Source organism: Eulemur rufifrons, chromosome 7, assembly GCF_041146395.1.
Source record: "Eulemur rufifrons isolate Redbay chromosome 7, OSU_ERuf_1, whole genome shotgun sequence".
NCBI lineage: Eukaryota > Metazoa > Chordata > Mammalia > Primates > Lemuridae > Eulemur > Eulemur rufifrons.
This window is the reverse complement of record NC_090989.1, coordinates 281224161-281250505: the sequence shown is the minus strand read 5'-3', so window position 1 is coordinate 281250505 and position 26345 is coordinate 281224161. Positions and strand designations below refer to the sequence as shown.

The 26345-nt window shown below is 43.2% G+C and overlaps 1 protein-coding gene across 1 annotated transcript in view; it reads right to left on the bottom strand.

The window, feature by feature from the left end:
• The window catches only part of FUBP3 (far upstream element binding protein 3), a 52976-nt gene extending 26916 nt beyond the window's left edge, over positions 1-26060 (bottom strand). The window contains exons 1-3 of the mRNA XM_069476956.1: positions 25897-26060; positions 13071-13176; positions 606-639 (exon numbers count right to left, since the gene is read on the bottom strand). Of these exons, the coding sequence (XP_069333057.1) occupies positions 606-639; positions 13071-13176; positions 25897-25980 (224 nt within the window). The 5' untranslated portion in view covers positions 25981-26060. The remainder of the gene's footprint in view (positions 1-605; positions 640-13070; positions 13177-25896) is intronic.
• Positions 26061-26345: the final 285 nt, after the last annotated feature.

Below are 26345 nucleotides of genomic sequence, written 5' to 3'. Positions count from 1 at the left end.
TGACCACAAATACCCCATCTTACAGACTGGACTTGGAAAAGCTCAGGTCTTTGTGAGGCTGTGAGAGGAAATGGGGCAGAGAATCAATGGGGCACTTAGCCGAAGTTCCCTGGTAAGTCCCTATCACCACGGCAGGGGTGGAACTCCAGCTTCTGCCTTCCCAGCCCGACCACTGGCTGCCTCCCACACTCCCTGAGCACCCAAAGCATTCTCTTGTGAGCCCAACACCTCACACTTTAGGACATCTTTTCTCAAGTGAAGGGGCTAAGGATTCATAAAACACAGGGAACATCATAAAACCAGGAGGAAAAATTTCACAGTCTCTCCATTTAAATTAAATTACATCAGCAAAAAGACCAACTCCAACATTCTAAAAGTCTTTTGAGTTATGAACAATAATGGATGATTTTTAATATCTTGTATCAGCTTATCGCTTGAGCTTATACTGTCTTGGAAGGGGCTAGAAAAAACTTGAGTCTTAAAGAAATCTAGCCCATGGTTTTTCACATTCTCAACCTCTGACTTCCTAACACTCTAGTACAGATGGTGGATCAATAAACAATTAGAAATGATCAATAAATAATAAAACATAACCCACTGCTTACCTTTGATGTACCAAGGCCCCTAACTGGTTACCTACTGTGGCAAAGAGAAAGAGAAAAGAAAAATCAAAGCATTAGCACGGATAAACTAACTTCATCCTTATACGAGTTCTTACCATTTTGGGGGGTGGGGGTAGGGGTTGGAAAGAAAGGCAGAAAGAAAGCAAACAGTAATTTAGGCTCAGTGGCTGAAATGAATGCGTTATATGATATGAAACAGGAGGGGACATCTTGATCAACACAGTCTCTAACCCAGTGTCCAGCTGAACACAGGATAAGAAATTGATCTGTGTGTCCACATGCTGAGAGGGCTGGGAGAAAATCCTGCTTGCCTAAATCCCTCTAACTTCCTACCTCCCTCCTGCTCTGGATCCAAACTCAATGCAAAGATGGAGAGGGTTCCTTCCCTCTCTTTTAAAAACAAATGAGAAGATTTAACCTCCTCAGAAGCATTGTTAAGGACTGCTCCGTGGCAGCTGTAGTCACTAAGAACATGCACATATGTTCCTGCGGGCCATGGGGGAGGAGACCCCCCCAGGCCCCCATAAGCATCTCAAGGAGAGGATCTGGCCTCCTCCCTCTCTGGGCCTCTTCACTGCCCCACCACGGCAGTCCATATGCAGTGGACACCGAGAATGAGCGCGGCCTTTCAAGCCCATTTCACAGAGACAACAGCGCCAAACAGCCTCTTATTAAAACCAACTCTGTAATCACATTCCCACAAAACCACTTTAGCTACGCTTTTTGTTACAGTTTCTCCTCTTTCAGCTATTGATGAGTGTCTCCTTCACCAGCCATCAGCAAAAATGATTCTGTGGTGTTTCTCTTTTGGAAAATGCAGCTCAGGAAATATAGTCAGCAGACAAAAAATACATATATATAAATATATATATATATATATATAAATCTAAAACATTACAAAGAACTGAATGAATCTCACAAGCTGCTAAAAGGAGCATTCAAAAATACGTCTTTGGGGAAAGTAATTATAAGGATAGATATAAGCGAGAAAGGATCAATTATATCAACTTTAGGACAAAGAATGAAATGGTTTGACATCTGAAATACACAAGTGCAACTGCTCTTCTTTCTGTTCAAACTTAGCCCTGTCATTCTCTGACTGGACAGTAAAGAGACAAAGGAAAAGAAACCAGATTCTGACATTTAAAAAGGAGAAGAAGGCATAGAGAAACAATGCAAGCAAAAAGTAAACGAAGCTCCTGAGTCAATACCATATTTCTTGTGGATCAATAGCAAGATAATGGTCTGCTGCCAAAACATTGACACTATATACTATTAATCTGCTTACCTCAGATAAGCAGAATACTAAGAGATCGGGTAAGAGAATGGTCTTTATTGACTCTTACAATTTTCTGTTTACATATCCAGTTTGAATATAACAAACGCTCTTGCTTGGGACAGGTAGTGCTCACGATTCCCATTTCACATGAAAACCGGACAACCACCAGCTCAGGAAAGGAATCCATATCATAGACGCACAGCCCCTGAAAGATGTGAGAGAAATGTCCTGTCCACCACCTAGGGCAGTGCGGAGAAAGAGAAACACACCAAAGGAGGATGTCAACAACGGTTTGCTTAGTCCTTAGTCGTCCCTATTAACAGGCCAAGCTCAGCCTCCCTGATTACCATCGGAATTCCTCTCAGGGGGTAAAAGATCTATTGACGACAGAGGAACTAAAACATGCTGAAATGATGAGAACACAGAGGAGAGCTGCTTATTCCTCAACCAGGGCAATGAGGGCAGACCGTGGCTCCGGTCCACTGTGCTGTTTGGTAAGAGACACCAAAAAGCCAATGATCTTCAGATATTTCTGTCCCTGCCAGAAAAGCCACAGAAACAGAGTAAAGGGCCATGCTACCATAAAGAACTTAATGAGATTCCTACAAACATTCAGGGGCTCCTGTTCAAAGGCCATTTGAAATTTTGTGCCCATCGCAGAAATGACGATTCCTTTTTGTTGGCAAAGTACATGTCATAGGTGCCACACACAAGACACCATTTCTGCCAGCCGCAAATGGAGGTGCTCACAACGACTGGAGATGCAGGTGCACACACTATCATCCCACAAACGGACGGGCTGCCGAGAGCCGCGTCATCTAAGAGGAAATCAGGTTCAACTCCAGGGTCAACTCTGATGGGCGGACGCTTAAGAAGGAAGCATCTCCCTCCACTACGCAAGTGCTGTGGTCCAAGGCTGAAACATGGGATTTAAAGTTTCATTTCCTTCGGAAACATTCCCCTTTGGTGCCTAAAAATGAAAACCAGCAGTTAGAGAAGGGGCGTGGAACACTCAGATGGCAAACCGTTAGGCCCAACCCCAGCCACGGGAGTGTCTCCTTAGTCTTCACAATGAGGAGAGCAGATGGGAACACCCGTCACGCTCAGTGGAATGCAACTACAGTCATTTTACTGTATAAAGGGGAAAATGCTGAATAAAATCAGCCTGCTTCCACCCATGGTGCGTGCTGGCCGACAACGCCTCATCTTGCCGCCAAAGCTCCCCTTAGCTCAATCCCAGCACACACAGCACTTCTCATTTATCTTGCACACCGTGTAACAGGAAGCCGCCTGGGCTATGTATGGAAAAGTGAACTTCTCACAGGTCAAAGAAGTCATCCTACAATATACGAAACTCTTTCTGAATAGTAATACTCTGCCAATTTCAAAAACAATTTTTTAAAAAGCAGTCAGACGCATTTTTTTTCCCATTAGTGAGCAGGAAAAAAGACTTCATTCTTTTCCCCCAGAAGAAATGCTAACAAATTATCACTGGGAGATGTACCCAACTTTATGATATGTAGCAGTTTCAGTAGTTGCACCACCCCCTAGAGCCCAAGCAACAGAAGCACCAAGTCCTCCTCACAATGGCACAGACAGCACGGGCTGGCCCCGCACGGCACAGGCCAGAGGCAGGTGTGCCAGCTGGTCAGGAGGGAAAATGTCAGTAGCTGCTACATGACTGGCAAAAACAAATAAACCAAAACTTCATCTTCCGCTTTTGTAAACAATCTTTCCCCCCTGCCCCTTCCTTGGGTTCCTGGTTTCTTCTGACTCTGGCCAGTGCCCTCCCAATCCCAGCTCAGGTCAGGAACACTCACAGTGAGCTGTGCTGATGCAGGGACAACACAAAGGCTTCCCTTGCTCTAGGAAGCAACTCTCGCCCCAGGGCCACAAAACACTGATAGCTGAGTTCAGCTGAAAGGCCCTTGGCAAGTATTTTGTTACTAATTGTGCAAATTATTACTTTTTTTAAAAGTGAGAGCAAATTCAAATTTATGTCAATTATATCACTCTTACCTGCAGTCTTCTATCATGTTTTTCTGAGTGGAAAAGAATACAACCACTGGCAACACCAGGTGCTTTTCTAGGTGTCTCTCCTGCACAAACCCACTTACTCCTACGAAAGCCTTCCCCAGGAGGCAGATGCCGTCCCACTGTACAGAAGAGGAAGGCACAGTCACACCCGAGCCGAGCCCGAGCCCCAGAACAGTGCACAGACACGTTGCATGCTCATGGGAACTGCGCACCCATCATATTTCCCTGCCCTTTATCTCGGGGGTTTCAACACTATCACTATTTAATTCCATGATAGTAACTCTCTTGGTAATTTTTCACCCCACGAGTCAGTGACTTTCAGGTGCTCAACACTTTGCCAGCTCCAAGGGATAAAATGGTAAACAAGGTAATCTTTGCCCTCAAGGAGCCTGGAGTCCAGCTGGGAAGGTAGAGAGAGCTACCTGATAGGTAGCTCTAACCTTACCTCTAAGGGATGGGGACGCATTAAGACCTGCATCCCCTCCTCCCCAGTACAAGTGCCTGTATGAGGCCTGACCCAAGGAGCAATGGAGTGACATTAAGAAGAAAAATAATTCTATGATACTATACTCACAGCACTAAGCTTTATCTTCATTTAAGCCAGTGGTCATGAAATCAATATAGGGGTCACAACCAGTTTTATTAAAAAACGAAACAGAAAACAATATACCATATATAAGGGTATATATTTAATATTTCATAAAACTTTTGTTTCAGTTACATGTCTTTTAATACATCTGTACTAACTAGTTCTGATGGAAATATGAGTATTGCTCACATTGTGAGTGGCATTTTTAAAACATTGAAAAAAACTTGATACAACCCTTATGACAATGTCATGAGGTAGGTATTATTGGCTCCATTTTACAGGCTCAGAGACATTAAGCAACCTGCCCAGAGTCGCACAGCTAACAACTGGCAAAACTGGGATTCAAACCCGGATCTATCAGACTTTGAAGTCTACATTTTCAAGCACTACATTATTACGGCATATGAGTAAGAGACCCAGGTTCAAGACTTCCTTTTGTCACCTACCAGGTATCTGGCCTTGGTCAAACCACTTATTTCTCCAGACACTGGTTTCCTTGTCTATACAATAAGGGGTTTAAAAGCTTCAGGTTCCCCTCTAGCTGTGATCTTTTCTTACCCCCTTCACTGCTCGATCCCTAACCCCTGGCAACCACTAATCTGTTCTGTATTTCAAAAATGTTACATAAAGGGAATCATACAGTATGTAGCCTTTTGGGATTGACTTTTTGCACTCAGTATATATCTCTGGAGATTCATCGAAGTTGTTACATGTACCAATAGTTTGCTCCTTTTTGTTGCTGAGTAATATTCCATGGCACGGATATATCACAGTTTGTTTAACCATCCGCCTGCTGAAGGGCATGTGGGCTGTTTTCAGTTCAAGGCTACTGTGAATAAAGCTGCTATGAAGATCTGTGGACAGGTTTTTGTGTGAAATCAAGTTTTCTTTTCTTGGGAATAAATGCCCAGGAGTGCAATTGTGGATTGTATAGGTAAATGCATGTTTAGTGTCATAAGACTGCAAAACTGTTTTCTAGAGAGGTTGAACCATCAAGATGAACTCTGAAATGCTATGAATCCTCTTTTAATTTGACATCTATTTTTTTTCCCTAGGTTAATAGCTGCAAAGAATGTAACAGGCATTGTAGGCCGGGTACGGTGGCTCACGCCTGTAATCCTAGCACTCTGGGAGGCCGAGGTGGGAGGATCGCTGGAAGTCAGGAGTTCAAGACCAGCCTGAGCAACAGCGAGACCCCCGTCTCTACTAAAAATAGAAAGAAAATTATCTGGACAGCTAAAAAAAAAAAAATATATATATATATATATGTGTGTGTGTGTGTGTGTGTGTATATATATATAAAAAGTTAGCCGGGCATGGTGGCACATGCCTGTAGTCCCAGCTACTTGAGAGGCTGAGGCAGAAGGATTGCTTAAGCCCAGGAGTCTGAGGTTGCTGTGAGCTAGGCTGACACCATGGCACTCTAGCCCAGACAACAGAGCGAGACTCTGTCTCAAAAAGAAAACAAACAAACAAACAAAAAACCACACACACAAAAAAACCAGGCATTGTATATGAGTGACAGTTATATTTTTATCCCAACACTGATGCTACAGATTCAGCTCATTCGTTTTTGTGGAAAATGTCTCCTATTTCACCTAGCTGGCTTAGCAAATTGTCATCCAACCAGTCAGATCACACTTTGCTAGGGGGAAAGAAAAAATCTTACTTCCTTTTTCCAACTCACACATGCACCCATGTGACTATCACCTCAGATCTGAATTATAATCCTAAAATGGACTGATGGGTGAAGGGAGGGAGGGAAAAAGGAACAGAGGTGACTGGAGTGGGGGGCTGGGCATGGCACCTTTGCCATGAGTTGTAAGCTGGATACAATCAGACCCTGATCCCATCAGTATTTCTCACCAAGACTATGCTTCACCTTGGCATTTCCCGTTCAGAACCCTTGACTCACCCTCTACTTGAGGATTTCACCATCCCCAATGATGTACCACTGCCAACCAAAGGTGGCAAATGTGAGGAGGAGCGTGGCGAGAAGGGCACAACCTTTGTAGGCAGACACAATTCTCAGGGTGGACAGAAGCTGGAGGGCTGGAAGAGGATTCCTTTAAGCCTGTCCACACCCACCTAAGCCCTGGGAAGTCTTCATGCTAGTTTGACAACTGCAGCCCAACATCCCTGACTCACTTTACCTACATCACAAAAGGCAAATCTCCCTCCCACCCTGTCCTACTCTCAGTAACTGGGTTTTAGTCTTGGCTTTCTGTCCCGCCTCAGCACTTGTCACTGTCCTCCACTCAGGAAAAGTATCAACATCTCTGAGATTCATTTTTCTCTCACTTTCCAAAGTGGAGAATTTGGGGCTTGCAGCTCCTGCCTGAGGGGGTGCAGGCCACAGGCAGCAGTCTGGGCACCCATGCCATTCGGTAGCAAGAACTGAGGCCCTCACCACCACCCAGCACCGGCACCTGTTAGCCCTGGTTTGTCTTTAAAGTCTGAGATTTTAAAGTCTTTTTCTCCTCATTTCTTTTTTTCCTCCTTCTCTTTGCCCTATGCCAGAAGTGCTGAAACAAAACTTGGCAAGGATCATAAAAATATTCTGTTTCAATCTTATTATAGAAATAATTCATTTGATACCCAAGAATTCCTCCCTCACCCCAGAAGAATACAGTAGTCCCCCCTTATCCATGAGGAGCACATTCTAAGACCCCCAGTAAATGTCTAAAACCACAGATAGTATTAAACCCTAAATACACTTTGCTTTTTTCGTATACAGTAGCAGGTGGGTAGCACATACAGAGTGGATACACTGGACAAACGGATGGCTCAAGTCCCAGGTGGGACAGCACGACATTTCATCATGCTACTCAGAAGAGCATGCAATTTAAATATTATGAATTGTTCATTCTGGAATTTTCCATTTAATATTTTTAAACAGTGGTTGACCATGGGTAACTGAAAATGCTGAAAGCAAAACCATGGATAAGGAGGTACTACTCTATTATCAGAATAAAATTAGAAAGAATGGCACTATATAAAAAGGTACTGTGCTACATAAACATCAAAGATTAGGCTTTGGTAGAAAAGGCAGGCATATTTTCAAACTCACTTGCATGGCCTTCTCCCCTTTCCCCCCGTGGTGAGAACAGGGCTTTATTCACCAGAAGTTCTAGTTTTGGTACCACCCTTTACATAGAAGGCAGGGAGAGCAAGGTCTGTTTGGTTCAACTAAAAAAGTTCAAGGGGACATGACTCCCCAAAACTCTTCCAGGGAAGAAAAGTGGAGAGGCCACACTCCTTGACCAGCAGAGACACAAAGGGGAAGATGAGAACCGAGTTCTCCATCTGTCAGCGGCTCTGGTGAAGCACAAGAAACCATTTGTTTCAGGCACTCAAGGCAGTTAGACAGTAGAATCCGAGACAGAGAGATCTGTTTAAGGAAACTGAGGGAGAGGTACTCTCCGTACAATTCCCCAACTGAAGATCAAGAAAGTATTAGAGTTAATCATTTGATGAGGCTGATTTTAGACCACGGGCTGGCAAACGATGCCCGAGGGCCAGCTGCCTGTTTTGTAAATAACATCCTACTGGAACACAGCCATGCTCCTCACGTATCCTCTGTGGCTGCTTCTGCACTCCAACGGCACAGCTGGGGAGGTAGGACATAAGGCCTCAAGCCTAAAATATTTGCTATCTGGTCCTTTAAGAAAAAGCTTGCCAACCTCTGACTTAGGTGAAATTTAAATTTGCACTTCTAAACCAATTAGTTATTATCTTTCTCTTAAATTTGGAGTTTACTTTTCAAAAAATATTTTTAAATCCTAATCGTAGCAGAGAAGGGAGAACTTGAGGATGCAGAGTTCACTCATGATGTAACGTCCGTAGGGAAAGGAAGACAGTCTCTATGACCACGGCACGCAGACTCTAGCAGGAGAGGTGCAGGACACACCCTGTAACTGCAGAATGAGGGAGGATACTATGTGCCCTGAGACGAGGGGACGAATGAACTGCCTTAGTAGTTCAGAGCAGAATGTGACTTATTCACTGGTGAGGCAGGTGTGGGGAAAAGGGAGGAGGAGGAGAAAGGGAAGGAAAGAAGGACAAAAGGGGGAGAGAGATCAGGAGGCTAGGCACTGAGGAAAAGTCAAAAGATGAGGATGTGGACAAGTTTCTAGGAAGAATCTGGCTGCACAGGAGCTGGCCAGGCAAAGAGGTAGGTGGGGAGAGGTTCAGAAAAAATGAGAAGAGACAGATGATTAGGCTGCTGCAGAGAGTGCAGAATATGGACGAGCCTGGAAGGGCAGGCAGGCGATGGATGGCCAGGTTAGGAAGATCTGCACTGCAGTTACTGGCCGCTGCCTTTGGTCTTGAAAAAGAGGAATGGAACTGGCTGGACTGGCTCTAGAAGAGGCTCCAGCTGCAGTGTGAGGACAGTACTGGAGAGTACTTTACACAACCGAGACTGAAAGGGCCAGGGGGCTTCCTGAATTGGTGGGTACCAAGGGTGCACCTCAAAGACTCTCAGAACAAGTGGGTGTCAAGACTGAAGATGCTAAAGGTGAGAGTAACCTGGCCTGAAGCTGGGGAGTAGTGGAATGACTGCTTTTCCCAGGGAGGGGCACCCAGGCAAGCTTTGAAACGGAGCTCTAAGTTCTACTGCTGGGTTTTAAGCAGGCTAATAAACCAGCAATCTGATAGGCAGCTCCAAATTGCCACTCCCTGAAACACAACTAACCCAAATCCCTTTCTACATCAGGAACAAACCTCTTCCCTTGTTCCACTGCCTACTACATTTTTTTCTCTTAAGATTATGGAGAAAAGTATGGAGGTTCCTCAAAAAACTACAAATAGAACTATCATGTGATCCAGCAATCCCACTACTGAGAATTTATCCAAAGGTAAGGAAATCACTGTATTGAAGAGGCATTTGTACCCCCAGCACTATTCAGAATAGTGATATGGAATCAACCTAGGTGTCCAAGAGATGCATAGATATAGAAAATGTGGTGTATATTAACAATGGAATACTATTCAGCCATAAAAAAGAGTGAAATCCTGTCATTTAGGATGCAATTGGAGGACATTATGTTAAATGAAATAAGCCAGGAACGGAAGTTAAACACCACGTTTTCACTCATATGTGGAAGCGAAAAAAAATTGACCTCATAGAAGTAAAAAGTAGACCAGAGGATACTAGATGCTGGGATAAGCAGGGGTAGGGAGAGATTTGTTAAAGGATCAAAAAATTACAGCTAGATAGGAGGAATAAGTTCTAGTGTTGTATAGCACTGTAGGATGACTACAATTAACGATAACGTGTAGTCTCAAAATAGCTAGAGGAGAATACTGAATGTTCCCAACACAAAGAAATGGTAATGTTAGAGATGATAGATAAACTAATTATCCTGATCTGATCACTAAACATTATATGCACTAAAACATCACTATGTACCTCATGAATATGTACAATCATTAGTTGTCAATTAAAAAAGAGACTAGTCAAGTGCAGTAGTGAGAAGAGTAGAACAAAGAGTTCAATCTGTAACCAACTGTGATCAATTGAGATAAGTCTCTGCCTTCGGACCAGCCTGCCTACCACATTTTTAACTCCTCCAATGCACATCCTGTTTGCAAATCTCAATGTCCTGAATAAATCCTATGTTAGGGTTCTTTCTAGTTAACATAGAGTTCAAGTATCTTTAAATCGACCCGAATAACAACTCCGAAAATTTCTACAGGACTGAAATTTAACTCCCTAAAGGTTAAAGAACGCTGCTTCACAAGAAAGTTAGAAAGTTCATATTGCTAAAGAAGTGATCCAGTGAGCTTCTGACAAAAAACACCTAAGCCAAACCAACCAACCAACCAACCAAACAACTGCAAAGCCTTTGGTAATCTTTATTGCTAAGAAAAAAAAGCCAGAATTCCTGCTTCTTGTTCTGCCTCTGCTTTTCCAAACTTTCATTGCACCAACAGCAAGATTGTGAGTCCTAGAAGGCTAAGTAAACATAAACATCACTCCCCTTAACAGAATCTGTTTATTCATGTGTTTTTTCTCTTTGGAGACTAGACCTGGCCCAGTGACCCCACCCCCATCAGAAGACAACTGACAAGGGGCCGTGGCAGGCCCCAAATGCCCAGGATTCTCACTGAGCTCAATGCAATCCTCAAATTCTACACCTGAAGACCAGCTTGGAGAAAAAAGCAATTTGTATAATTGTTATTTAAACAGTGCTCAACAGAAGAGAGAATTAATTTTACCAAGCTGTAATGCAAAATGTAAGAAGCCTGAGGGAAATGTCTTATTCTTCGAATACAGTCTGTTGAAAGATAAGAAAAGGTGACAAGAGATCCCGGGATGACAAGAGATCGGGCACGACACAGAAAGGTTCTTTCCCATTATAAGAAGGCTTAATATTTAGGATGAAAAAGAGAAAACGTGTTTATTTTCTGTCTGTAAAGACTTAGTCCCCAAAAGGCAGACATGCAAAAAATTATGGTTATCAAAACAGGTGAAAATATACAATAATGAACTAGGGTTTTAAATGAGATTCTGAACTTACTGGGTGATCTTGGCAGCATCAGCTACATCTGCCTGTGACCCAGTTCTCTTTATCAAAACTAGTAACCTTTTTATCAATACTAATTTCTCCTCCAGAACTAGGTATAACCGAAAAAATACTAATTTCTTTCAAATGGGTATGCAAAGGATTGATTCGAGAAAAATGTCTGCAAAATGCCAAATGGTTTCGTTTGCAAATATTCAGGTATTCCTTATGCAAAAGACAGAGGGGACTACCTGTTCACTGTGTGCACAAGTTTTAACACTTCAGCTCCATTCAGCAGGTGAAAAAACCCAAGGCTGAATTGTGAAATTGTTGTGAAAGGCTGAAGGAGTTGTGAAATGTATCGATCTTGATTTCTGGAAACACTGGACCATAGAGACACTGTCCATTAACGAGATATGTGCACACGGCCAGACAACTTAGTTCTATTTTTACAATGGATGCCCCACAGGAAGAACCAAAGCACAATTGCCCTGAAAAGGTAAAAAGGTCACTCTACATTACAGCTTTTTCACTAAGACAAAAATACAGATAACGTAATCAGCCATATTTAGTCTAAGAAATCACTAACACCAAATATAAAGAGATTGCAGGATGCCACGTTGGAGCAGCAGTTTAAACGGTTATCTCAGTTCCAATGGCCCTGAGTGTATTTTCTGTGTTTCATGATCATGAACAGTTTTTAAAATAGACAAGAATTTTTACTCAAATGAGTGCTGTCTCCTTAAAATCATCACAGTGTGAGTCTAAACAGTTATTCCAAAAATACTCCCACATTTAAAAACAATGGCTATCTCTTTTAGAATTCCTAGAGATCAGAGAAATCATTGTCATATCCAATTTTCTTCTTCTTTCTTTCTTATTTATTTTTTAGAGACAGGGTCACTCTCTGTTGCCCAGGCTGGAGTACACTGGTACAATCATAGCTCACTGTAAGTTCGACCTCCTGACTACAGGTGTGCACCACCATGCCTGGCTAATATAAAAAACTTTTGTAAAGATAGGATCTTGCTGTGTTGCCCAGGCTGGTCTCTAACTCCTGGCCTCAAGCAATTCTCCCACTTCAGCCTTCCAAAGTGCTGGGATTACAGGTGGGAGCCACCAAGGCTGGCCTCAATTTTATTTTTCTATGTACATAAAAACATGCACTTTCTTGGAAAAGAAGATCACACAATACATACTGTTCTATACCTTGATTTTTTCACTTCATAATATATCACAGAAATACATACACACATACATGATTGGGTGCTTATACACATCCACAGAAAGAACAGCAGAGAAGACACTGACCTACCGACTACATGCAAATTCACATGCAATCTAGTGTATTTCACTATTCCTATTATAGTGCTGATTTGTAGGACACAAAATATGACAAAGGAAGTCTGAGCTCTCTGCAGAAACACATCTGATAGATACTCTTTCCCAAAGTGGTGGTGACTGGGCACTTCTAAGTGGTCTCAAGTACTTTTGGGGATGGAGGAGGGTATACAAACAAACCAACAAAACAATAAATGAATTAATGAAAAATGGATGTTTCTAGAAAGAGCTTGTCACAAATGGGAATGGTGAAAAACCTGGCACACAGATTGTAGAAAGGTCACCATCCTTCTTCCCATTTTTTAAGGTAGCCACAGCTTTCTGAGAGCCATATACCAAATCCTAGCTTTTCTTTGGAGAAAAGTGGAAACTTCAATTCCCATATGTGCACTGGAAGAGCGGAGAACTAAATGAAACCAAATTTTCAAATAGGTCCAATTACTTCCAAGCTGATGCTCAGGGGCCAAGTCTTTACCTTAGAGCCCAGCTGAAAAGATTCCTACATTATCAAGGCAAATAGGAACTCAAATGCCTAAGGACTGCTGAGAAAAATCACCCTAAATACTTCCCCTCAACCATTCCTCTTAACAGAGTGACATTTGTAAGAGCCGTTACGGAAATGGCTGACAGATTCAAGCCTAACTGGCAGGTTCACTACCATCTGAAAGGCAAAGGTATTTACAGCAACTTACCTCCATCATCCAAGGGCCGTTTCTGTACTCCGTATCCATACACAGAGGGGTCCACTAGAGGTGTGGAATTATTCAAGTGAGGAATTGAATCAATTTTAGCAGCAATCTACAGAGAAAATCAGATTTAAATACTCAGAAACGGACCACAGCTCTATCCGAGGGAGAAAGACAAGAGTCCTCTTTAAAGGGCTGTTATCCCGTTTCTCCCCCATCTAGATTACGCAGGGCAGTGTCATGATAAGACAAACACTTTTCACTGTTGAGTTATCTTTTGCTCTTAATAATAACGTGCCTTTGGAAATCAAATACTTCCAAATATGTGTCTTCCTCAAGCAAATGAGTATTCTTGTCAACATACATAGCTATGTTGCTTCTTAAGGAAAAAAAAAAAGCAGGCCGACCATATGAAGAATTTTGTTCAAAAGGCATTCTCACAGGGTTCCCTTATGCAACAAATTCCCCCAAGAATATTTACAAGGCCTTGTTTGCTCAAATTTGACAACTCTTCAGGACTGTACCCATCCTATAAACTTTGTCTATAAACTGACGATATGATCTACAGGGATATAAAACAATAAGCTCCTTCTCTTCATTGGAAGCATCCAAACAATTTCAGAAGGGTTCCCATACCAGAGAAAGGGAGATAATCTCTGACAGCTATTTCAACTTTTTTTTTTTATTATCAGTGAAAGAACAGAACATAGCTATTAAATTTTTTTCCCCAGAAACAAACGGTATGCAGAACTTCTTACTTATCTACTTTGTTCTCATCAGGAAATTAAGTGTGATGTTCATAATAAATCATCTCTTTCATTTAACCAAAGGAATATTTACAGCAACTGCTCCTGACATCAGTCCCTTAGTTTAAGAAACAGGGCTGCATGGATGGGCAGCTAGCACAGCTATCCTCCAGAGCAAAGCCTTTTTCTTTTTTTAATTTAAAGAGGTTTATTCTTAGTGTGTGTGACCATGGCCCGGAGAGCCACGCCCAAGAAGCCTTGAGCCAGTGGTCTCCCAGAGCAAAGTCTTAAGCGGTAGTTCTGAGCTAGTCTAAATACACCTAAAACTCTAAGACCTGGGACCAACAAAGATAAAATTACCTGAAACCAACCAACAACCAAAGACAACCATGATACTGTAAACCAAACGCAGGATTTAAATGTCAGGCATCTTGGTATTTACTAGTTTTGTGAAATTGGGCAAGTCTCTTTCCCCTAGGCATAAGATCCCCGGGGTATAGTACCGTTTGCTTCGTAGTTCTTGAAAAGATAAGGTACCCTGAAGGCAGAGAAGCTTTGAATACTAGAAGGCACTCACAAATACCAGGGTTGTAAAACAAGGCAATTCACTCAACAAATGTTAAGCACCTACTGTGTGGCCTGGCATGGTGTAATCCTGTAATCCTAGCACTCTGGGAGGCTGAGGATCGCTTGAGGTCAGGAGTTTGAGACCAGCCTGAGCAAGAGGGAGACCTGCCTCTATCAAAAATAGAAAAAATCAATCTCTACCAAAAATAGGAAAAAAAAAAAAAATTAGCGGGGCGTGGTGGTACGTGCCTGTAGTTCCAGCTACTCAGGAAGCTGAGGCAGGAGGATCATCTGAGCCCCAGAGTTTGAGGTTGCTGTGAGCTGTGACGATGTGACAGCACTCTACCCAGAGCAACAGAGTGAGACTGTCTCAAAAAAAAAAAAAAAAAAGTACCTACTGTGTGATGGGCTCTGGGCTCTGTTTCAGGCACTGAGGTCTTTACTCTCCTGGAGTCAGCAGCTGGGGCAGAGTTACGTGGTAAATCAGGTAATCAATGAACTGATCGTTTCAGTTGGTGATGCGTATTATGATAGTAAGAGAAGATAATCAGAGTGCTTAGGAAAACTGCTTTTAATAGGATGATGGGAAGGCCACTGTGAGGAGGTGACATCTGATGTGAGACCTAAATGATGATGGGGAGCTGGCTACACAATAATATGAGACAGAATATTCTATGCAGAGGAAACAGCTTGCACAAAGGCCCTGAGATAGGAGCAAACTTGGTAGGTATGAGCCTGGAAGAGAGAAGTCAACGGGCTCCAGCATGGAAGGAACTAGATGTGTTCCAAGAAGTACAGACAGTTCACACAGGGCCTTTCAGGTCATGATAAGGGGCTTGAATTTTAATAGGAAGGCTGATGGGAAGCTACCATAAGTCTTACTTGGGGCAGCAACATGCTGACTTCTTTTTAAGATACTTTGACTGCTAGGAGACAGGAGTAGGAACACCATTTAGGAGATACTACCATAGTCTGGGCCAGGGGTGAGCAAACTAAGGCTGGTGAACCACCTGCCTTTGTAATTCAAGTTTTGTTAGAACAGTACCACACTCATTTGTTTACATATTGTCTGTGGCTCTTATATACAACAACAGCACAGCTGAGGATCTACACAGAAATCACGCGGTGCGCAAAGCCTACATAGAACATTTACTATACAGACCTTTAAATAAAAAGTTTACTGACCCCTGCCTAGGCTAGAGATGATGGTAGCCCGGATGAGTGCTTGCTTCAAAACTTTTTTTTTTAAATAAATAATGAAAATAATAATCTAGAATGTAACAAAAACAAAGATAAACAAACAAAAAAAGACAGAATGCTGATAGGAACCCTACCTCCTATATCCAAGTCTCGGGGCAAGGGGTCAACTGCTCTAGAATAAAGTGCCATGTAAATCTCACCTAACAGCATTCTTCCACTGACTTGCAATCTTACTTTCCATATTTGTTTTGGATAAGCTTATAGAGGTTAGATGCTTACTAAAGATGCAAAAGCCACCTTTAAAGACTCAGCTGATAAAACAAGTGGATTTAAAAGGTGAGAACACTGCAGCAGCACAAACCTCACAAGGACGCTTTCATCTGCCACAATGAACTGAGCAGTAAATGCCCAGTGTGGGGGTTCTCACAGTTATTGGCCCAGTTGTTTTTTAAAGATGGCCCCAAACATTCCCAGCCAATAGCAAAGATGACTCTAAAACACAGAAGAAAGGGGTAGAGGGGACTGTGATTCTCAGGAGTCCCCAGCAGCACGTGTATGGAGTCACTTCAAAGATGGGACCCAAAACACAACTCTACCCACCAGGCACGTGACACTGTCCCCATGCCCTTTTGATGATGCCTCTTGGCTTCCAGATCTTTTTCCTTCCTTCTAAAGTAGCTAAAATGCATTCCTGAGTCCCTGGCCTTCCTTATAATTTACATAATAATTTCATATGTTGCTGGAATGTAATTTTTTTCCCCAAAGTTTACATGGTAAAAGTATTACAACAGCTTGCTATTCCCATTTTGACTAAATCAACAAGCATCCTTCTAAAATGACAGAAGCTTGGGGTTTGTTCTTAATCTATGCTTGCTTCAGTCATCTATAATTTGGGAAGGTTCCACTAAAGGAGAAGCAGTATAGAATAGTTGAGAGGTGGAGCTCTGAAGTTAGTAGACTGCATTTGAATCCCGACTGAGCAAATGTTAGACATGAGTTCAACACTGTAATACAAAATTATAATTTACATTTATATTACACTGTACATTATACTACAATATACTGTAAAGAAACAATGTATTCCTTTATACACACACACACACACACAACCTTGTTCTAAGAAATTATTTTAAGTATCTAATAAAACAGTAAGAATTAAAAATTAGTAAGTGCTTACTATGTGTGAGGCATTCTAAGAGCACTTTAAATATTCTACCTCATTTATTCCTCACAGTGACTCTCTCAGAGGTTGGTATTATTATTTCCATTTTAAGACAAGAAAAACTGGGGCCCAAAGAAGCTGAGTGGCCTGCCCACAGTCACCCACCTTTTACGAGGCAGCTAGGCCTCCCTGATAATAAAGTCCATGCTCCTGACCACTCGGCTAGCTCCCTTTCTTCCATGTAATACCTATTCCAATTCCCAAGGACTTAAAACCTAATGATTTCCAGTGCACAGAGCTCAAGCAATTCTTCACATCATAATTGATCATTTTAAACAGTAGCAAGTGAGGTACAGCTCTCAGTTCATAATGCTGTAGGCCAGGAGATAACAGCCAGGATATTCCAACAAAACCAAGGCCACTCTAGTCCTTATCTGCAAGTATGACCTTGAGGGGACTCTGCTACTGATTTTCTACCACACAAGTCATTTTCCTCCTTTTTGAGGGGAGGCGAATGGGTTATCTCACTACCTGAGCTTTTTTAAGCATAATGACAGATGAAACATAAAGTAACATCATAGACAATTAGCCTCCACTGCCAGTGGTTAGTGGGAACTTGGGGGAGGGGAGCACTGGACCAGGAATCCCTCAAGAGTCCTGGTTTTCCAGCCAGCTCTTTTGGTGTATGACCTTAGGTAAGGCCTTCAAAGGCCCTGCTCCTTGCTATCTTCACCTGCAAAATTCAGGGGCAGACTAAACCGGTGTTCTCAAAGAGGAAGACGCAAGGCAATTTTGGGAGGTATGTTTTGTTTTGGGAGGTTGAATGTTTTCAAACTTACACACATATTGTTCTTATAGTTACCTTCTATGCATGGCAAAGTTTTCCATTTATGATAGGGATTTAGTTTCACTATAAAGATACTTTAAATAAATCTAAATTCAAGAATATTAAGCAAATAGCATACTGAGGGTTCAACGATATGGCAAAAATCGTAAAGGTGGTATACAAATCACTAAAGTTAGGAAGCATGGCAATCAATTATTCCCATTGCACATTTTTGAGACTAAAATTCTCTGACAACAGGTTTGTTTCATAATCAAAGTAGTTCACCTTATAAATCCAAATAGGAAGCTGTGATTATCTTCACGACTTCACACTTATTAGAACTTTATACTAACCAGAAATAGACAAAGCTACCTGAATGCCTGCATCCCACTACCTAATATGTTACAAAGAAGATAGTATATCAAATTTACTAGGTACTAAGTGCCTGATAGTGACCTTATAAAGTAGCTACTATTCTCATTACTGTGGGATTTGGAGCCAGTCTGCCTGGAATCATGTCCATGGGGATAACAAGATAACAGATGTAAAGCAGAACAATGTCGGGCACGTGGTAAGTAATCAGAAATGTTTGCTATTTTAACCTTTTACTGAAGCAGAATGCTAATACAGAAAAGCACACGGATCCTAGGTTTACAGCTCACTCAATTTTCACATACTAAAATGCCTATGTAACTAGCACCCAGATTGAGAAACAGAACATGACCAGCACCCCATAAGCCTGCCTCATGTCCCCCCTCCATTATTACGAACCCCAAGGTGACATCCTAACTTCTAATATTACCTATTATTTTTTAAACTATTACTACTAGCAACTAACATTCCATATCTCAGATGGAAAAAACTAAGGCTTAAAGAAGTTAAACAACTTGTCCAAAGTCACCAAGCTAGTAAGTGGCAGAACCAGAACTTGAACTCATACAGTCTGAATCCATTATCTCTTAATAACCACTTCACAATACTACCCCTGGGGATTTTGTGACCATCAAATAAAAGAACATATATAAGAATCCTTGCCTGGCACCCAGCACAACATGGCCTCAATGAATGGTAGCTATTGTTGTCATCAGCCATGGGGCCCTGGCCAATCCTACCCTATTTACTGGCATTAACTGCAACAAGGAATTTTATGACAATTAAGTAAGATGTCGGCTCTTCTCAGGAGCTTTTCCTGACAAACTCATCCCACCCACGCTTGGGCAGAATTAAATACTCCTATATTTGTGTTTGCCAATCACTTTATAAACTACCTCTAAACAGCATAATCACACTGAGGAAGTTATTGGTTATACTCTCTCCCCATTATAGGGTGCTCTTTCAGGAGTGGACCTATCTCAATCATCTTGGTATGGGTACCCCTAGGTCAAAGGTACCTTAACTGGGAGCCCTAGGGTTTAGCTTTAGAGAATTCATGAACTTCCTGAAATTACATAAAAGCTACTTAAATATTTCTAGGGAGAGGCTCAAAGTTTTCAAGAATCTCAGAAAGGTCCATGTTCTGAAAAAGTAAAAGAACTTACTGCATAGCAAATGCTTGGCACATAGAAGGTGCTCATTAACTGCTAAATTTAAGAGGATATGGAGAAGCCCATCTGCAGGCAAAATGCTAAGATGATCAGTAGAGACTCTAAGTTGAAATACTGTTCCAGGTGGAGGTTTCCCCCACCAAAGGCCCTAAAGATAACATGCCCATTAGCTTTCTCCCCTCCATTCTATTGTGGGTTTGTTTTTTTTTTTTTTTTTTTTTGACAGAGTCTTGCTCTGTTGCCCTGGCTGGAGTGCCATGGCATCAGCCTAGCTCACAGCAACCTCAAATTCCTGGGCTCAAGCATCCTCCTGCCTTAGCCTCCAGAGTAGCTGGGACTACAGGCGCGTGCCACCATGCCCAGCTAATGTTTTCTATTTTTAGTAGAGATGGGGTCTCACTTTTGCTCAGGACTCAAACTGGTCTCGAACCCCTGACCTCAAGCAATCCTCCTGCCACGGCCTCCCAGAGTGCTAGGATTACAGGCGTTAGCCACTGTGTCTCGCCCCTCCATTCTATCTAATTCCACCAGCATCCCGTCAAATGCTTTGTTCAAAGACTCTGCTGTAGTCATCTTACTAAGATGGAAAACTATCCAACCACCTCTGCTAAGGAAACAAGTTCTTCTTAAAATGCCGAAGGCATGGGGCTAAGAACTACTGCATATATTAACTATTTGTGTAACTCTGAGAAAACTGCTTTATTTCCCTTTGGCTCATTATTTTCAAATATGAAACAAGAATTATAGCCCTCATCCTGACTACCTTACCTGGTTGTTGTGAGGATCCAACTCCACAATAAGATAAAACCAGCTACAAACTTGTCCCACTTATCTTTGCACTGGCCCCCCAGCAAGAGCCACACTCAGCAGATCCTCAGTGAATGGTAAGTAAGTGAACCACATCACCACTTCCATTAACACTGCTCTGTCTTGCAAGTGATTCATTACCATCTGGTATTAGCATAAAAGTGTAGTCCATGTCTCCAAAACAAGTATTGGCTATCCTTCCCAAGTATCTTTAAAATAGAGCTCCCAATCCAAAACATTCTCAATTGAGATGATTCTAAGGAAAAGCAACAGGATAAAAAGATCACACAGAAAAAAAAGCAGGGAGAGAGGAATTTGAATAGATATCCAATACAACATGTGAGAAAGCAAAAGAGCCAAAATAACACAGTCAAGATTGTTTTCAGATCCAGCTAGATGGAAGCTTTGAATGTTCATGAGTTTGAAGGGACTGTTAAGATTACCTAGCTCAGCTGGGCATGGTGGCTCACGCCTGTAATCCTAGCACTCTGGGAGACCAAGGCAGGAGGATCACTCGAGCTCAGGAGTTTGAGACCAGCCTGAGCAAGAGTGAGACCCTGTCCCTACTAAAAATAGAAAAATTAGTCAGGCATCATGAGGATGAGGCAAGAAGTGAGGCTGAGGCAAGAAGACTGCTTGAGCCCAAGAGTTTGAGGCTGTTGTGAGCTATGATGGCAGCACTCTAGCCCAGGTGACAGAGTAAGACTCTGTCTTAAAAAAAGAAAAAAAGATTATCTAGCTCAGCATTTCCTGAAGCTTGATCCACAGAATGTAATTTAGTTCCATGAGAAGAGGGCAAGAATGATACAACTTTAGGGTATTTACAATACACACCCTACACCCTTATAGGAGTTAATGCACATAAGCATATTAAAGGCTCTGAGAAGTCTCCAGTACAGAAACCAATTCACCTTCGTTTAATCCTGTATTCCCCAAAAGCCCTTTTCCATGGAAGATCTATTAACAGTCTATAGATCAAATGCTAGGAAAGGCCAACCTAGCCCAAGGTCAGCTACTTGCCTGAGACTCAAGATCTCCTAACTGGGCATCCAGAGTTCTTTCCATTAGGAATTTCAAATAAAACCCAGAGATGATGGGCTCACAATGTGGAAAAGGATCAGAAAAAAAAAGGTGTCACTTAGCCATGCCAATGGGCAATGTGAAACAGCAGCAAGGCGCAGGAGTGAAGACAAGCCAGAGTGATGCCTCACACGAAGGGGCAGCACCTACCGGCTCCTGCTGATGGTTACCGCCATGCAGGACATGGGAGCAGTGTAGCCAGATCTTTTCTAGTGAAGACAGAAAACATTTACGTGAAAGTGCTGGCCTTATGTGGGTCAAATAAAGCATGCCTGCAGGCCCACTGTAAGCCTTCTCTAGCCCACAGGCCACTAGTTTGATAACTGTGGTCTAGGCAAATTTGTATCTAAGAAATAACTGGGACTTCAGAAGAAATCAGAATTTGATTATACACATAGACTAGCAGATTTTTAAAATAAAGAAGTGTCGGCTGGGCCGGGCGTGGTGGCTCACGCCTGTAATCCTAGCACTCTGGGAGGCCGAGGCGGGTGGATCGCTCAAGGTCAGGAGTTCGAGACCAGCCTGAGCAAGAGCAAGACCCCGTCTCTACTAAAAATAGAAACAAATTATATGGACAACTAAAATATAAATATACAAAAAATTAGCCGGGCATGGTGGCGCATGCCTGTAGTCCCAGCTACTAGGGAGGCTGAGGCAGTAGGATCGCTTAAGTCCAGGAGTTTGAGGTTGCTGTGAGCTAGGCTGATGCCACGGCACTCACTCTAGCCCGGGCAACAAAGCGAGACTCTGTCTCAAAAAAAAAAAAAAAAAGAAGTGTCGGCTGAAAACAAGAAACGCCTTAGAGGCGCACAGTGGAATGTATACCTACTGTCTACTTTTCAATACCAAATATGAAGTTCAGCACTTTCCCATTAACATGTGGTGACCCAAATGCGCGCAGTGCCATCACCAAAACCTTTTAACAAGGAATCACTCTTTGCAGGGTACTCTACCGGGTCTCATCAAAGCAAAGACACAGGAACAGCCCATGGATTTCCTACAGACACTGGTTTCCTTCAAGTGTTTCAGAAAGCTAAAATGAGTGTACAGGCCATAGTCCCTTGTGAAATGCTCATTTGTACTGTCCAACCACTGGACATGTACAAGATAGTCTCAGTGGAATACAACTTAGATCTGAACATTCAGCACACTTGACTTTGCTGTGAGTCAAAAACATATATTAAATGAGCAAAGGCATAATCTCACAAGGCATATCCAATAGCCAATGAATGGAGGCCTTTTTTTTTTTTAATGGCAGATGTACGGCGTTCTCTTAAAGGAAATACAGTGCTGTGTAAAAGTCAGGATCTCAAATCACTCAAGCCCCAAATCAGCCCAGGGTATCCAGTATACATCCCAAATTATCTACTGTTCAGGTTCAAAGTGTGAAACAGCAGCACTGGGAGGCATTTTCGGGAGGACTGTGGAACTTCTGAGGCCCCACACCACTCAACATTTTCCCAAAAGAGTCCCAGTAAAGAAGACGTTCCAGGTCTAATCTGGTAAAATTTAGCAGCTAAATGGTTACTTTCAGGCCTGGTACAGTGGCTCATGCCAGTAATCTTAGCACTCTGCAGGGCCGAGGTGAATCGCTTGAGCTTGAGCGCATGAGTTCAAGACCAGCCTGAGTCAAGCGTGAGACCCCGTCTCTACTAAAAATAGAAAAATTAGCTGGGCGTGGTGGTGCACGCCTGTAATCCCAGCTACTCGGAAGGCTGAGGCAGAAGGATTGCTTGAGCCCCAGAGTTTGAGGTTGCGGTGAGTTATGATGATGCCACTGCACTCTATCCTGGGTGATAGAGTGAGACTGTCTCCAAAAAAAAAAAAAAGATTACTTTCTATTGATTCTACAATAATGGCTTGGTCACACTCATTCAGGGGTAGGGCCACCATGCTGTCAGCTCCATGAAGCACCATTTATACTACGTTCTACATGAATAGAATACTCTGGAGTTATACAACACAGAGGCATTGACTGTGTCTATCTAGATCAAAACAGGAGCTTAAAGTCTTAAAAAGCCTCAGCAGTTTCTCAAGAGAACTTCTACTGAGGTGATGACTGACGGCTTGTAGAAGGCTGCTGGGAATCTGTAATACACTGTGGTGTTCTACTATTCTGTTAACACGACGCAATTGCTTACACTTGATGACAGATGCTACTAGACCCTCAGCAGTGAAATTTTGGGGACATTTTAAAAGTATCTTTGGAGAAACCAAACAAAATAAAACAGACTTGCATCTGCTCATACAAATTTTGGTGAGGTCCCCTTGTAACCTAGACAATCAGGATAGAGGTGCAGAGTATGACCATGGAACAGGGTGACCTGCTCTGGCCTTCAGTCCACATCCCACCTTTATTAGGATCCTGCCTTCTCTAAACTACTGAAGAAACATTTTAACCAGCCAATGATTTGTGAAAACCAGACATGATGTTTTTTAATATGCAGCAGTTTCTAGATCTTCATCAATGGGACTGAATCAGATCATGGGACTGAATCAGATCGCATTTCTGCTACCCTTCAGAATGGATGTAAATTACCTGTTTATGCCAAACATTATTAACTCACTAGACTTCACACTGCTGGGGAAAATTTTAAATTTTATTTGACATCCTTAGAGATCCCTTTCAATCTAAGAATACCACGCTCAGAGTGAACTAACAACAATTATTGGTTCACTTTGTTGGAAAGAGTCCAAAGGATATAAAAGGAGGCTTCAAGATGCCAGAAGGAAAGCTTAGTGGATTAGGTGCTGGACTCCACATACCAGATTTAACAGAAACTGCAGGTTCAAATCCTGGCAGGGTCAGCTCAAAGGGTCTCCCTCTATTATGATCTGCCAGAAAAACAGACAGCTTGCTGCTAAGAAACTTAAGAGGGACTTAAAGATTGTCACTGGGCTTTATGAGGACACATAAGGGGGGGAAGTTTGCAATCATTTAAGAAAAGAAATACACTATTTTGTATTACCATTTTCTGGGGAAAAAATCATATCTCTGCAACATGCTGTGTATAAAATGTAGAATTAGAACCATCACCATCCAGTGGCCCATGTGAGATTCTTCGAGGTAACCTTTACCATAAGCATTAAGTGTTACAGATTTCTAACATTCCGTTCTTGCTCAATATCAATTAAAAAATAAACCTAAAGTTACCCACAAACCTGTTTTTTCTTTAGTTTTTAAAGGCCAGCAAATCCTTGGAGAGTATGGACCTCCAGCTGTTAACATTCAGAAGGAACAAACTTACAGCCCTGTCTCCATTGGGCTTATTACTGCTCCAGTCAGTGGTGCATTTCGGAGCTGAGAACAATTCCAATGAAGTTTTCACTGCCAGTAGTAAACATCACTGCTTCAATAATCCACATTAGGTCAGCATTTAACAGAGGGTCTCCCTCTCGAGCAGGTTGTCCAAGGATATGAGTTCAACTACTGGCTCAAGAGAAGTGGAAAGTCTTCTCAATGGTTCAAAATTCATTTTATGTTCAACTACAGGCCTTCTGCCAACTGAGGATCTCAGCTCTTTAGGGTAGTGACTATAATTCTTCCTGGACACAAAAAAGGCCAACAAGGTGACCGTCACACATCAGCAGAGTGAAAGCCATTACATATTAGTAGCCAGTGAGAAACAAGGTTCAGGACCCTGTACTGTAGGTAGCACTGTAACACACCAGCAAGCAGAATGGTAGAAGGGGAACTGGGTGGCATGTTCATCCATACAGCCAGTGGGTGGCTTTGAAGTCTAAGAAAGATGGATACTCACTACGTATTGGTTGGCGCCTAGACAGGAAGTAACAATTCATCAGATAAAATTTTAGGTGGAACCACAGGTTTGGAAAGTTCTGGGATCCAGTACGTCTATAGATGCATCAGTATTAACATGAAAAGTCAGTATCTGGGAAACATGTAGGGGTCCCTCCCCTGGAATACTGCAAAGAGATGTAAAGACCATATCTTCAAGCGCCCAAGTGGAGACCTTCTTCTAACACAATGAGTCCTGTGGCTTTCTGTTAGGAATCAAGCAGTAATTAGTTATAGCTCAACTTTTAAAGTATCAGTGCACTTACAATTACATAGGAAGGGATGATGAACATAAGACACTCAACAGAGAAATTTAAGTGTTATGGCTAACTTGTCAGTACGTTTTAGATACACTACAAGGACACATTCTGTTCTAAGCACCATTCCAGAAGCCAACGAGTATTTTTGGCAGGTCCCATATTCATTCTCTAGGGAAGCTTGCAACCTTTTAAAAAAACAGCTGACAAAATGCACGACACTGTCAGATGGTAAAGTTCCACCATCAGAACTAGTCCACACCACATTCTTCCCAGTAGAGGAAAACTACTGCCGTAAGAAATTTCTACCTCTTGGGGACCATCTACACCCATTTAACACCTCCCTCTCTTCCCTCTCCAAAGAGCACCCTCAAAAATAAGATGCCTTCGCCGTCCTTCCACTCCATCCTCGAAATACAGAAAAGTCTAAAGATGATGTTTTCCAAGTTTTAACAAGCTGCTGGACGTGAGACAGCTGCCCTGTGTTTCTATCCAAATCCACACCGTGAACTCCCTAGCCCTCTCCCCTCGCAAACCTCAGAACCCCACGCGGGCTCCCCTGTGGGTCCAGTCCGGGCGCGGGGGCGCGATGGGGCCAGGCGCTCTGGGCAAACCCTTTCCCGGCGGCTTCAGGCACCTGGGAGACCCGTCCGACAGGCTGGGCCTGGCCTCTCGCTGGCGCCTCATCCCCGGGCTCCTCTCGGCTGCACGAGCCCCACGGAACTGCCCGGCCCAGCTGAGGCGTCGGCCCAGGCAGCCTCGCGCCCCCGGCCCGACCCCCTCCTCCCCACCCGCCGGCCCCGCCTCGGGTTCTCGTGCTCCTGCCAGCCGGCCGCGCCCGTACCTGCCGGACTCGGTGCAAGGCGTCCACGAAGCCCTCGGCCTTCATCCCTACCGGAGCGCTCTGCCCCTGCACCAGCTCCGCCATTGCCGGCCCCGCCGCCGCCGCCGCCGCTCGGCTCCCCGGTCCGGCCTCCCGCTCCGCTTGGGGACCCGTAGCCGGAAAAGGAAAGTCGCCCTACTTCCGGCGGAAGGGAAGCCGGGACGCTTGAGGAGAGAGGAGCAGCGACTGCGGGGCGGTGTCAGGGCACGTGACCGCGGTCCGGCCGGAAGTGGGGGGCGGGGCAGCAGCGAGGGGACGGCCCAGAGCGCGAGGCCGGCGACCGGTCTTGAGGGCCGTGTGGAGACCCCGCCGTTCCATGACGGGGGTTGGTCCAGCGCCGTCGAAGATGTTGTGACTGGTCCTTGAGGCCCCAGTGTGGCCCCAGGGTGTCCGGCTGCCGGCCGTTTGGA